Source organism: Sturnira hondurensis, unplaced genomic scaffold (genome assembly GCF_014824575.4).
Source record: "Sturnira hondurensis isolate 20B ecotype Veracruz unplaced genomic scaffold, ASM1482457v3 Scaffold0021354, whole genome shotgun sequence".
Lineage (NCBI taxonomy): Eukaryota > Metazoa > Chordata > Mammalia > Chiroptera > Phyllostomidae > Sturnira > Sturnira hondurensis.
In genome coordinates, this window is record NW_028093985.1 from 20,640,627 (window position 1) to 20,655,309 (window position 14,683).

Sequence of the window (14,683 nt, forward strand, 5' to 3'; positions counted from 1 at the left end):
GACATTGCAGGCGATGGGGACAGAGAGGAAAAAAGGCATGTGGGGGATAATGTGAAATAGCAGCCTGGCTTGTTCTCAGAATAGAAAGCAGTTTGGGATGGCGGGAGTACATGCAGGAATGGAGTGTCCAGTGTGTAGCTGGAGAAGGCTGAAAGCAGTGCTTCTCAAACTTAGGGGAACACAAATCACCTGAGGATTTGTAAAAATTCAAACGAACGGAAGGGACTTGAGAGTGCACTCTTCCAAGAAGCTGCAATGTGTTACAGGTGCTCTGGTCCACATACCACATTGAGTAGCAAAACTATAAATTTTATCCTAATATTTATTGATACTTTGTTTCATGGATTGAATTACCATTATTTAGTTACTTAATGTTGAATAACACAAGCATTTCTGTTATTGCTCGTGGCATAACAAGTGGCATTTCTGTGAAACTAGACATTAAGTAATTTTATGTCAGTTTTGCTCTGCTGATGGAGAAATAATACCCTTAACAACTTCATTGCCAAGTGCAAAAGAAATAAGTAATTTAGATACAAGCCCTCATCCTGTATTGAATTAATTGAGTAGGGGGATGCAACGTAACAATGGAAAGAATCTGAAATTTGATAACAGATTTTTAGAACTGAGCTCCATTCTCAGTTTTGTGACTAAATAATTGTGACTTTATGAAGATAAATTAGCCCCTCTTTCTGTTTCTTTTTCTGTCATCTGAAATAGTTATAGTACTTTCCACTTTATGGAATTGTTGTAAGAGTTAGAAGTGACATGTATGAAGTACCTTGTAGGGAAAGGTGAGTGGGGATTTCAATTATCAAACTTTTGAGCTACATTAAATCCAAAAATATATGACTCTTTAAATAAAGAACATCGAAAGATCTGATTCTAGGAGTTACTGATCTATGTGTGATTATTGGCCCATCTCACTTTTTGAGTCTTTTATTCTCAGTGACTCTTAGCAAGTTGGGGAGTGTGGTTTTTTGTAGTTTATAAAAGCTCCCACCACTACCCAGCCCCAAGATCTGCTTATACTTGTGTATTAAGTAATATGGTTATTAGAGAGGGGTTTATGTTGTACTTCTGAATGTTCTGGAAGCATGAAAAACAGATTGGATTGTAGCTTTACCTGATTTTCACAGTTCATTTGTCTTATTTTTAGTATTTCTTAACTATGGAAATTTTCTATGTAATTTGCCACTTTCAGTTTGCTGTGGAACAGGAACATCCCTCTTCTAGGGGAAAGAATAACAGTCTGTGGCTTAGCCACCGTTTAAGGCTATAAAGGGCTTACTAGTTTGTGATCCTCCTTAGTGAGAATGGGACTCAGCGGAGAGACCCACAGAGGCCCTAAAAGCAGAAATTCTTTCAAATCTGGGGTTCTGGTAGAACCAGAAGTGGGACACGGACCATTGGTGGGCACATCTCTTTGATTTTACTGACTCCTTACCCAACGGGCACAGGCACAGCCAGAGGCAGGCCAAAGCAGGGCTCTCTGAAGCCCAGGACAAGGGTCTAGGCTGTTGGGCAGAAGTGTATTAAGGAACTTATTGTTTAACCTCTTGCTTTTTGTTTAATAATAGCCCACTTATTTAGCTTTCTTGTTTCATGGCTGTAGTATACATTTATTTATGCCTGAGTTTTTAATGGGTACAAGACAATTACAGCATCTTATTTAGTTCAGTAGCTCTGAGATGGAAGTAAGTCTTACTGATAAAAAATTTCTTATATTAATTGTGGTCTCACTAGTAGACATTTCATAATGAGTTTTTCTTCCTGACTCTGTGCCTTATCCTTATGTTTTCATTTTTTAGATCGGCTTCCGCTCCCTAGGAATATGATTGAAAACAGCATGTTTGAGGAAGAGCCAGATGTGGTGGATTTAGCCAAAGAGCCTTGTTTACATCCTTTAGAACCTGATGAGGTGGAATATGAGCCCCGGGGTTCACGACTGCTGGTGCGGGGTCTTGGTGAGCATGAGATGGATGAGGATGAAGAGGACTGTGAGTCATCTGCCAAGCTGCTGGGCATGTCCTTTATGAACAGAAGCTCAGGCCTTCGGAGCAGTGCAACTGGCTACAGGCAGAGCCCAGATGGGACTTGTTCGGTACCTTCAGCGAGAACCATGGTGGTCTGTGCTTTTGTCATTTTGGTTGCCATTTCTGTAGTCATGGTGATTTATCTGCTGCCCAGGTGTACCTTTACCAAAGAAGGCTGCCATAAGAAAAATCAATCAATGGAACTAATTCAGCCATTTGCAAGAAATGGGAAGTTATTTCCATGGGCACAATTCAGGCTTCCCACTGCCATTATACCACTTCGCTACGAACTTAATCTACACCCAAATCTAACCTCAATGACATTCAGGGGTTCTGTGACAATTTCACTCCAGGCTCTTCAGGCCACGTGGAATATCGTTCTTCACAGCACGGGCCAAAATATTTCAAGAGTGACCTTTATGTCACCAGTTTCAAGCCAAGAAAAACAAGTTGAGGTCCTGGAATATCCACTTCATGAACAAATCGCCATTGTTGCCCCTGAAGCCCTTCTTGAGGGGCACAATTATACCTTGAAGATAGAGTACTCAGCAAATATGTCGAGTTCTTACTATGGGTTTTATGGTATCTCCTACACAGATGAAAGCAATAAGAAAAAGTATGTAGTTCTCTTAAATGATTCTGTTTCGTTGCTCTGTGACATCTTCCGCAATGTGGACTTCCTTGACCATGCAAGAGACATTAATTGCAATTCTTTAAATTTTAGGATGTTATGTGTAAAAGAGCAGAATGATGGTTTGGAAGAATGTACTTCTCTCTTATCAAAACCTTGAATATATATTACATATCATGGTGGGGGTAGGGGTATGCAAATGGAAGGAAATAGGTAAAGATTTTATCTATTACAATCTCCATCACAAAAACATGTTATTTTGAGTTTTTTACATCTTACAAGATGAATCTAGTTTTCTGTCACCTTACAAGAGCTCTATGAGAAGCAGAGTAAAAAAGAGTATGGATTATTTTGTAAGACCTATTTTTCTAACGTGTGGAACTTTTAGGAGGTGCTTAGTGAGATAAAAAAGAGGGTGTGGAGGTGATTTATGCTTACGTAAATCATTTTTAGTATCTTTAATCTTTGCTGATTTATTATTTTTAGTGCCACTGACTATTTTGAATTTCTGACCAAAAAAAATTTTTAATCTAGGAGATACTTGGTTTTTAAAAAGAGTGACAAAACATAAAAGCGTTCAGCTCCTGATTTAGACCATATATTTTGCACTTTAATCTCAGTATTCATAGCATGTAGTTTAAATCGCTGGAAAGATGCAATGCATACTGCATACTCTTAAGTAACAATAATGTTAATTCTCTTGTGTGCACAAAGTCCTTGTTAGGTCTGCCTAATGCAGTTGGAGCATTCTCTCCTATTTCTTTGTAAACCAATATGTGAATTACTGATGCCATTTAGCTGATGTATATTGGTATATTGAGAAAAATAGAAATGAATATTTTAAATCTATTTGAGGAGGTTTTTTAAATCCTTCTTAAGTGGAGAGACAAAAGCAGGATCTTTGGTTCTATTTAGATAAGTACTTTTTCTCTTTATGTAATACTTGAAAACTAAATGGTATGACGACTCTTCATGAGATCTGACATTAAAAGCAAATTTATAATTGCAAATTTATGATAGCTTGGGCTGCTTGGCTTTACTTCTCCTTCTATAATCTCTCTCATCTCTAAGAATTACAGAATATATATAAAAACAATATTTTTAGTATGCAAACAAACCTTTAAGACAAATCCTTTGTCATATCTCCCAACCAGATTATTGCTTTTGGAGTCCCTTGTGCCTGCTACTATATAATGGGAGGAAAAGCGTTGTGTGGCAGAGTAAGGTGATTTTTGGTATGGTCATTTGTTATGGTCTGGATTGACTTGTGGAAAAAATGCTAGAAAAATGGAAGATGGTTCCTTAAAATTAAGAAATAAAGCATTAAAAATCCTGTATTTTAAACTTTTAAAATAAATTTGTGAAACTCTGCTGTTAAAAAAATATATATATAATATATATATATATTTTAAAATTTATATAATGATATAAATTCACTAACTTACTTGGTTAGATAAAATGAGTACCTCACACTAATATACATCTGGATGGAAAACAAAAGTTTAGAAGATTATTTATACCTTTGAAGATGCCTGAAAGCTATAATTCAGAGCAATTTTTGGTCTTTCTCCCACTTTTAATTTTGCTTAGTTATTAGAGAAGTTTTTGCACTTTTTCACCCTCCGGGCTGTAATAAAAATAAATTCTTAAACAAGTAGGCAAAGTAGTTAAGGGGCAGATTTCTTACTGACTGGAAAGCCAGAATATATGTGAATGCCAAATGTGTACTGGCCTTGCTTGTAGCGAGGGCAAGTCACCGATGTCATCTAAAAGGTAAAGGTGGTCAGTAAGTCCAGAAATTGTTGGTGGTAGACTTAGGTTCTAGATAAAAACCTGATATTTACTAGGTGCTCAGTAACTACTGGATGAATTTGCATTTTTTTAGATACTTTGCAGCAACCCAGTTTGAGCCCCTGGCAGCGAGATCTGCTTTTCCTTGTTTTGATGAACCAGCATTTAAAGCCACGTTTATCATCAGGATCACGAGAGAGGAGCAATACACTGCTTTATCAAATATGCCTAAGGTACTGTTCTGATCCTCGATTATAAAATCTTTCAGTGGGTCTCTTTCTTTGTTGTGAAGACTTGAATTCCTTTTTGCTGTACTGTTGAGAATGAGTAAATTCTTACGCATTCTTATTTTTTCTTAAAATACATGAATTAAAGTCAAAACATACATTGGAATCAACTGGGAAGTGAGCCTGAGGAGCACTTGAGGAAAGAGAAAGACCTGCTGAGTGTGGAATGTGAGGGCAGGAAACATGAAGTGTGTGCTGTACACTAAATCTTTGTACAAAACATTAATACTAGGAACCAGTACCAAAGATCAAAGTGATATTTTCTGAGATTTGGTGAATTTGCTATTTTAAACAGTTGAGAGTCATGAATCCTTATTGAACTCGGTGTTTTGTTGGTTATTTAAAAATCTTGGATGTGAGCTGTACATGGGAGGCAGTGAGTGTGAAACCAAGCAGAATAGTTTTTATGCTAAATCTAACTTAGGGGGTCCTTTTTTGGACACCTGAGGGGCAGTGTGCAGCCAAATAGGAGCCTCTCAGAACCCATGTGGCCGGGGGAGAGGAACAGCCACATTCAACAGACTGTGGAGTGAACCCTTGCAGGCAAGAGAGGACATGGTGTATATTTTAACAGAGACATTATTTCAACAGCTGCACTCCCAGCCGTACTCATCACCTTAATCTTTCTCTAAAAGAGGTAGAATGCCTATTTGCCTTGTATCCCAAAATACATTGCAATTCATGGTCAGAAAATCCTATAAAATTGCCTGCATTCCCTTATCTTCTGCCTACTACAGACTTCTCTAATGACTGTGATCCCATTAAACCTTGGGGTCATAACTTGTTACCTTTTGAAGCCATTTCAGATCATTTGGCATGATATCCCAGCTTTAGCTCCTTCCGTGAGTATATTTGTAGCATTAGAGAGGAGCACCGACTGCTATATAATAAGGAAGGATTTTGGCTTTGGTGGTGTTTTATGAGACTGACGCACTACCTACTGCACTAATGAGGCACCTTGGCTTTGGTGGTGTTTTAAAGGCAAGAAACAGAGCCAATGTTGCTTACTATCTCTAACTTCCATTTACCTAAAGCCATCTTTGGAGACTAAAAACTCATTAGGGATTTTCACTGTAATTAATATATCCTTATGGTGAAGGATGGTGGAACAGACTGAGACTAAAGGCCATGCTCTGTTTAGAAACTAGTGTTGAGAGAGCCCTGGCTGGTGTGGCTCAATGGATTAAGTGACAGCCTGCGAACTGGATGGTTGCAGGCCTGGTCCCTATTTGGGAGTACATGAGAGGCAACCATGCACTGATGTTTCTCTTCCTCTCTTTCTTCTTCCCTTTTATCTAAAAATAATAAATAAAATCTTTAAAAAAAGAAACTAGTGCTTAGAGAGTAAAACATGCCAACATATTTAAAACTTATTTCCTATTTGAATTTTCAGTTTCTCGGTTTGTCACTGTCATTTATTCCCATAATTATAGAATTGTCATCTTTTCCTCTATGCTTGTAGAAGTCATCAGTCACTATGAAAGATGGACTTATTCAGGATGAGTTTTTTGAAAGCGTGAAGATGAGCACTTACCTGGTTGCTTTCATTGTGGGAGAGATGAAGAATCTGACTCAGGACGTAAATGGAACCCTGGTATGTGGTCGTGTTTGTCCAAACGAGGTTGAGACAATTTTTTAATGATTTCTGATAACTGCTTATGGAGGAAAACAAGCTTTTGATTGCAACTCTGTCATTTTTATGCCATAACTCTTACTTTTTGCTTAGTTGTTATTTACTGTTATTAATTAAATATCTGAAAGTCAATAATTTTTAAGTGTCTTTTCATTTTACTTTTATAAGTAAGTTCCGGTAAGACAATATACAGGGTTGGCAAAAGCAGGTTTACTATTTTTCATATGGTAAATGTTACAATAATTAATAAATGATAATACAGGGACTAAACTCTGTGTTTCATATACTCACCCTGTATGTATAATAAAGCTTCTAGAAATGTGTTGTACAGTATGGAGGTCACTAGCTTAATGTGATTAGATTCAAATTAAAATGAGAAGACAGTTTCATGGCTGAATAAGATGTCCTTCATTTATGTCCCTCCCCCAACAATTTGCATCCATGCATGGACAAATGCCTTTTTGTAAGCCGTGGGATCCAGCACCACATGCCATGGGACATGGAGGAGTCTTGCCCACCCATGAAGCAGCTACTGAACATGCAGATCTTGTTCCTGGCTTTGGACTCTGCAGTGGTCTGTGGACTTCCTGGGCTGTAGTTTGTGAGCATATGAAAAATACTGTATTAGACAAGTGCTTTTCAACCTTTTTCATCTCATGACACACATAAATTAATTACTAAAACTCTGTGGCACACCAAAAAACATATTTTTTGCCAGTCTGACAAAAAAAGTGGTATAATTTTTATTCATTCACACTGTGTGGCTATCTGCTGTCATTTTTTAATTTGACGATCTAAGGGAAAGGTCAGTGCCCCTGACTAACTAGTCAGGTATTGCATGTTTTAAAATTTCTCATGGCATGCCTTTTGAAAATCACTGTCTTAGACAATTGCCCCCAGATAAGAGATTCTGAATGGAAGTCCAGATTTCCGGCAGAAAAGTTCTACCATACTACTGGAGGAAAAAGAAAAAAGCATGAGTTTGGGTATATTTGAGAGGTCAGCTAGTAAAGACTGGAGGAGATTGCTACTACTTCAGATATAAAGACAGCTAGGCAATACTTCAAAGAACATGAAAAATCTAGAAAACATGACATCACTGAAGCACAATAATCATCCAGTAACCTGCCCTGAAGACATGGGGATCTGTTTTACCCAGTGAAGATGTCAAAAGAGCTGCTTTAGGAAAATTTAAAGAGCTACAAGAAAACACAAAAAGTGATTCAGTGAAATTAGGAAATAACACACAAAGAAAAGCAGAAGTTTAACAAAGCTATAGAAATAATAAAAAAAGAACCAAACAAATTTTGGGGCAGAAGAATACAATGAATGAAATGGAAAAAATTGCAATAGAGAGCATTAACATCACAATGGATCAAGCAGAAGAAAAAATTGGTACATTAGAAGATAGGAAGTTTGATATCCTGTTAGAGGAGAACAAAGAAAGAAGCAGGACAAAACTGAAGAAAGCCTGTGTGATGTGTAGGACCATTAAATGAAACAGTTTGTGAACAATTGGAGCCTCAGAATGAGAAGAGAGGAAGAAGGGCACAGAAAGATAATTTAAAGAACTAATGGCTGAGAACTTCCCTAAACTGGGGAGAGATTTGGATACCCAAGTTCATGAAGCTAATAGATTCAGTTTAAAAGTAATACCTCTCCAGTTTAAAAGTAATACCTCTCCAGTTTAAAAATATCTCCCCGGTAATACCTCTTTGGTATCCTCTCCAAAACACATTGTAATAAACGTACCAAAAATCAAAGAGAATCTTAAAAGCAGAAAAATAAAAGAAGCATGTAACTTACAAGGAAACCCCCATAATTTAATCAGTGGGTTCACAGGTTCTCACCAGAACCATAGAGGCCAGGAGAGAGTAGAATGATCTGTCCAAAGCGCTGAAAGAAACAGAACTGCAAACACGAATACTCTTTCCAGTGAGGTTATCCTTCAGAAATGAAGGAGACAAAGACTTTCCCACACATACAAAACTTCAGGGAGTCCATTAGCTCTATCTTACAAGAAATGCTAAAAGGACTATTTCCAGCTGAAATGGAAGGATTCTGATCAGTAACATGAAAGCATATGAAAATATACAACACATTAATAAAGTTAAGTATATAGTCAAATTTAGAATAATACTGTAAAATGGGATACATCAAAAGGATTTTTAAGAGGGATGTTTGGAATGATAAATACCTTAAGATAAAAGGAAGCTCTCAAATGAACAAGCTGACTTTATACCTCTCAGAACTAGAAAAAAAAGAATAAACTAAACCCAAAATTAGCAGAAGGAAGGAAATAAAGATCAAAGCAGAATTAAGTGAAAAATATATACCAGGAAAAACATAGAAAATATCAAGAAAACTAAGAGCTGTGTTTTTTTTCAAGATAAACAAGATTGATGAGCCTTTAGCAAGATCTACTATGCTTGGAAAGTAGATCTACTTTTTTATGCTTGGAAGTGGATCTACTTCCATAGTAAATTCACTATTCACCATTCATCTTCCACTTTCTATGCTTGGAAGTAGATCTACTTCCATCTACTGTGCTGCAAATCATATATCTAATAAGGGGTTATTATCCAAAATGCATAAGGAACTCATACAACTCCATAGCAAAAACAAACAATACAATTTACAAATGGGCAGAGGAACTGACCTGACATTTTTCCAAAGAAGATACACAAATGACCAACAGGTACATGAAACATCACTGAGCTGTAGGGAAATGCAAGTCAAATCTCCAGTGAGATTTCACCCCACTCCTGCCAGAATGACTATCTCAAAAAGGCAAGAGTTGAATGTTGGTGAGGATGTGGAGAAAAGGGAACCCTTGTGCACTATTGGTGGGAATGTAAAGTGGTACAGCCACTATGGAAAACAGTATGGATGTTCCTCAAAAAATTTGTTTAAAAAGTTAAACTACCATATGATGGAGCAATTCTGATTCTGGGTATATACTCAAAGGAAATGTAATCAGGAATTCAAAGAGATATCTGCACCCCCTTGGTCATTGCAGTATTGTTCACAGTGGCTAAGATATGGAAATAACCTAATTGTCTGTCTATGAATGAATGGATAAGGCAGATGTGGTATATATGTATTTGTGGGGGGCTCCACTCTCAGGGCCCCCCAGCTGCCAAAGATGAGAATAAGTCTACCAAGACACGATTTGCTTGGGGAGGAAAGATGGCTAATTTCTCAAAGAAGAAGGGCCAGGAGCCTTTTCCTCAATGAACTTTTATTGGGTTCAGTTTGCACAGGAATGAAGGTAAAGCTCATCAATCATTGTCAGGCAGTAGGATCAAACAATAGATAACGTACAAAGAACTATGAGGGCTTATTCTGAGTCAGAGTCAGTTAGCTAAAGGGCTCTGAAACTTTGGGAAACACTCATTTCATGCTTTGACCCTTATCAGAAAATTGAAGTCATTCTTAGCAAAGCAGGTTTCACAGGATGTTAAGCATTCTTTCTTAGGCCTGATCACCCTGGGGAACCTGCCCTTTCCAGCACAGGGCTGTACCACCCTCGGTCATTGTTTCAGGCTTAAGTCAGTGAGGGGAAGTAAGGCCAAGAGATTAGGAGACTTCTGGCAGACTGAATGAGGACTCAGGCTATGTCAAAGCCAAGCTTTGACATAGGGGGTGCCAAAAAGGGGGTGTCCATCACCCCCTTTTTCTGTAGCCCTCCAAGTCCGTCCCTGAGGGGCTCCTTCATGACCATGCCTGTCTTAGGTCATCCCTCCCTTGAGGAATCTTACCCATCATTGGCTAACTGGTCATGCACTGGGGGCCAAGCAGGGTGAAGTAAAGGGGACAGAGGCAGTGCTCCTGCCAGGGAGATAAGCTTTGTCTCCTTAGTGGCTTATGGTCTCCAGGTCTCTCACTCAGCCTTAGCCATGGGGGTTACAGCTTCTAAAACTAGGCATTGCAGTTCCCAACATGTACTATGGAATACTAATCAGCCGTGAGAAAGAAGGAAATTCTTCCATTTACGATGTGGATGAACTCTGAGGGCATTATGCTAAATTACATAAATCAAAAAGAGAAAGACAGACTGTATAATCTCACTTACATATGGAATCCAAAAAAGCCAAACTCATGGAAATGGAGAGTAGAATGGTGGTCGCAAGGCCGGGGGTTGGGTGAGACTGGGAAGTAGTGGTCAGAGGGTGGACGTTTCCAGTTACGAGATGAGAGAGTTCTGGGGGCCTAATGCACAGCATGGTGACCCTAATTAACAATATTGTATTATATAGACGAACATTGCTGAGAAAGTAGATCTTAAATGTTCTCACCACAAAACAAAACAAAAAATGCTATCTAGGTGCTGTGATGCTACTGTGGAAGTCATTTCACAATATATAAGTTTATCAAATCAACACATTATACATCTTAAATTTATACATTATTATATGTCAATTATATAATTAGAACTGAAAAAATTAAGTTTAAAATTCACTTCCTTAATCTCAGTAGCCACATTTTTAGTGGTTTTTTTTTGTGGCTAGTGGCTAACATATTGGATATCACCAATACTGAATATTTCCACCAATGCAGAAAGTTTTATTGATAGCCAGCACTAAATCTACAACATTGTGCAGACTTAAAGGATAGCATAAAAATGTAGTTAGAAGAAATACTCCAGGTTATGAAAGTTGAATCTTTCTTTTTTAACAAGCAAATTCAGATTCAGTTTTCTTTTAATCTGAGAGTAGTAAGATTGTTTAAAGGCCTTGTATATCTGTAATTTGTCAAAACTGATTATTCTAATTAGGCTCCTCTGCTTTTCTTTGTCATTAGTAACTCTCTGTAAATGATTTTTGTTTGGATTTGATGTTAATTTGACAGTAGAGACCTAATAAAGCTAATATTTTCATATACTGGCAATATAGAAGAAAAAGGTCTTTTAAAGCTAGTAATGATTATTCTTTATGGTAGAAATGTGACAGAATACTTTTTCTTCATATTTTTAACCCTGTCAGGGAATATTGTCAACCCTTTGCACATATTCAGTTGGATTTGGGTTTTCTGTCTAAAGAGCTTTATTTTAAATCATAGTATACTTGAATTATATTATTTTGCTAATTAAAAGGGTATACTCCTTCTGTTATAAAATTATATGTGTACTCCATAAAACTATTCATGAAGTAAAGTAAGTGTTCAAAGGTAAGTGTAGACTGCATACTGAATAAGTGTCCAATATGATTCACTCAACTTTGTGCTGAAAGAGCTTTGTTAAGTCTAAATCAAACAATTTTTTAGAATCTGTTCAAAATGATATTAAGATTGGTTTAATCTTAAAAAATTCAATTCCTCTTCAAGCATTGCACCACAAATTTAGACCTTGATTTAGATGTTGCAGCTCGATAAAATCTAAAACGGTCAATCTACAAAGTTAGGTGTGCTGCTTCAAGACTCAGTTGAATACACAACTACCCTCTTTCACTGAAGCATTTCCTTCTTTCCACAGCTGGGGTTAGTCATTCCCTCTGATCTTCATAGCACTGTAGTTACATCTCTGTTGTAGTCCTTACAAGTTTTTGATATAAAACCTCCACACTTTTTATTGCGTTCCAAAATGTGTGTAGATTTGGCTTTTTTCCCCACTTCAGTCCCTCCCCCCCACTCTCTCTGTGCCTCTCTCTCTTTCTCTCTCTCGCTCTCCCCCCTCCCTCCCTCCCTCCCTCCCTGTCTCCCTTCTCCCTTTCTTCCTCCCTCTGTCCTGTACTCCATCCTTCTCTCTTTTTCTCTCAACTGCTATGTTGGCTCCTTACTGCCTATAGGATTATATTCAAATTCATCATTCTGATATTTAAGATTACCTTTTAAATTAGGCTATGTTTCCAATTGATAAATAGTATTGAGCAAGAGGAATTTCAGATGACTTTTGTTCCTTTTTATTTACATGTATTAGGAAGCAACATGGTTTAGCATAGATCGTGGAGTCTACCTGGGTTCAAATCTCTCCTTAGCCGTGTGCCCTTAGCAGACTGCAGTAATCCTCTCTAAACCTTACCTTCCACAACTCTAGTACTGTATTGCCTGCCCTCTCAAAGGTTAAATTTTTTAATTCCTGTAAAATGTTCAGTACCCTGCAGATAGTAATACACATACACGCAGTCTCTTTTTTGTATATGCAAATATGTCATGAACTCCCTATATGTGCATAAATGTAAATTATCTTTATTATTCTTAATGCTATCCAGTAAAAAAAAAAATTAGCACTATGCCAATACACAATTATTTTATTAATTTTATCTCTTTGTAGGAAATGGAGAAGAATCTAACATGCATAGAGTTACACTCTTGGCAGGCAGCTTACACACTCATTTATAAACATCTTTTCATTTTATAAACCAAATGAGGGGTAGGCATTAGCTCCATTGTTGATGAAGAAACAGTGTGTCAGAGAAGTTTAGTAGATGACCCAGGATTGTATAGCCAGTGAGTGATAGTCAGAATTGTACTGTCTACTACAAAATGCTGTTTCTTATACCAAATAACAACTTCTGTAGGTATGGTGACCTGAAATTCAGACTTGGAGTCTAACAAAGGATTTTTGTTATGCTAACATGTGGTAGTCTTTAGGATGTTTTCTCTTTTGTAAAATTTTGCTCTAGGCCTATTTCACAAGATTCAAGAAAGCAGTAGGGCTTCACTTACTAATCAGTCTTACCAAACAACTAAAAATGTCAAAGTTCACTTTAGATTATTAAACATGTCATGTTCATTGGTAAAGATTACATTGTCAAAGGCCTAAAGAAAAAGGAACATTTGTTCTATTATTTCTGTCCATTCTTCAGTGTTCTTTAAACCTTTCCCTGACTTCAGGGTGCCAGCATTACCTAGGAAAATTCCAGGCCAGTTTTCAAATACACTGCTTTTATCTGTTTTTTTCCTTGAAGTTTTTGTTTTACTTTTCCCATTGCTTGATTTTTGTTTTTACCATAGACAGGTCTAATTAGTAGAACCAGAATCCAGTGGTGATTAGCCAGATGTGGACTGTTTAACATTCAAACAGAACCCTCAACAGTATTATCAATATAAAGTTATAATTTTAATTTATTTATATTCAGTCATGAACATAGCTTAGTTCCAAATTTCCACTAACAACATTTGTATGTCAATTTTCTTTTCACTAACCAGGGATATTGTCCATAATTTATACCATTCTCTTAAAGTCCCATCTAATCAATTGTTCTGGATAGGTTTGATACTGTTGGGGGATTTTTTTTGCTTGTTTTGTTTTAGGAATTTATGCTTTTTTGTGTGTTCAGCTGTCGTTTTAGAAAAGCCAATGTTTTTGAGGAGCAAGCTATATTACCTTTTGGGTGGGGATGAGGTTTAGTTTTATTTTTCTTTTGTTTTATCTAATTTTTGCTTTTATTAAATTAAGGAAAAGATTCAGTTAAACCTAACAAATCTGCTACTCTTCAGTCTTAAAGAACCCTTTGTCTGAGTCTTTAGTTCTATCTTTTAGAATCCCCCTAAGGTCTTAGCAAGAGATCTTGCAAGAAAAGTTTTAGGTTGTTAAGTTTTAAGAGCCCAGTGCCAGTTGAGTTCCATTTAGCAGTGTTTAGAGTGCTCTTATCAAGACCAGAATGCTGGTCAAGGCTTTCCTTGTTAATTAGATTGCTCTCTTTGTTTCTTACTGCTCCTATTATTCACAAAACAAGTTTGATAATTATTATAACAACCAGATGATTTATCTCTAGTGAGAACCCATAGCACCCATTCTTTTTTTAATTATATTTTATTGATTAGGCCATTACAGTTGTCCTCATTTTTCTCCTTTTGCCCTGCTCTGCCTAGCACCCCCTTGCCGCAGCCCGCTGCAGCAGGCGTCGTCACGAGGTGAGGCGAGGGACTAAAAAATGGAGAGGACCATAGCTCTGCTGGCATATGGCGAATTTATTCAAGGAACAGCTGTCTTATATACAAACTGCTAATGCCTAAAGCAAGACTGCAGGGAACTAGAAACAATGTTGTTTTTCAAAGTTCGAGCACTCCCTTAAGCTATCAAAAGGGCAAGAAGTTCTCATAACCATCTGGGAACATGACACCTGCGCCAGGGTCTTGTTGTGTCTTTCAAGGCTGGGAACTAGAAGGTTAGGAAAGTGTCAAGGTACCCGCCGGCTCCAGGGACCAGAAACCAAGTTCATCCACCATTCTCACAGTGGAGAACTCTGTCCTTGGTCCCATTATGGCCTGGCGGGCCCCCACACCCCCTACTCCCTCAGGCAGTCCTCCCACCATTGTTCAAGTCCCTGGGTCATGAGTATAAATTCTTTGGTTACTCCAT

The 14,683-nt window shown here is 37.5% G+C and overlaps 1 protein-coding gene across 1 annotated transcript in view; it reads left to right on the top strand.

Moving 5' to 3' along the window:
* LNPEP (leucyl and cystinyl aminopeptidase) overlaps positions 1-14,683 on the top strand; it is an 89,414-nt gene that overhangs the window by 42,429 nt on the left and 32,302 nt on the right. The window contains exons 2-4 of the mRNA XM_037032401.1: positions 1,812-2,652; positions 4,553-4,691; positions 6,208-6,339. Coding sequence (XP_036888296.1) covers positions 1,812-2,652; positions 4,553-4,691; positions 6,208-6,339 — 1,112 coding nt within the window. The remainder of the gene's footprint in view (positions 1-1,811; positions 2,653-4,552; positions 4,692-6,207; positions 6,340-14,683) is intronic.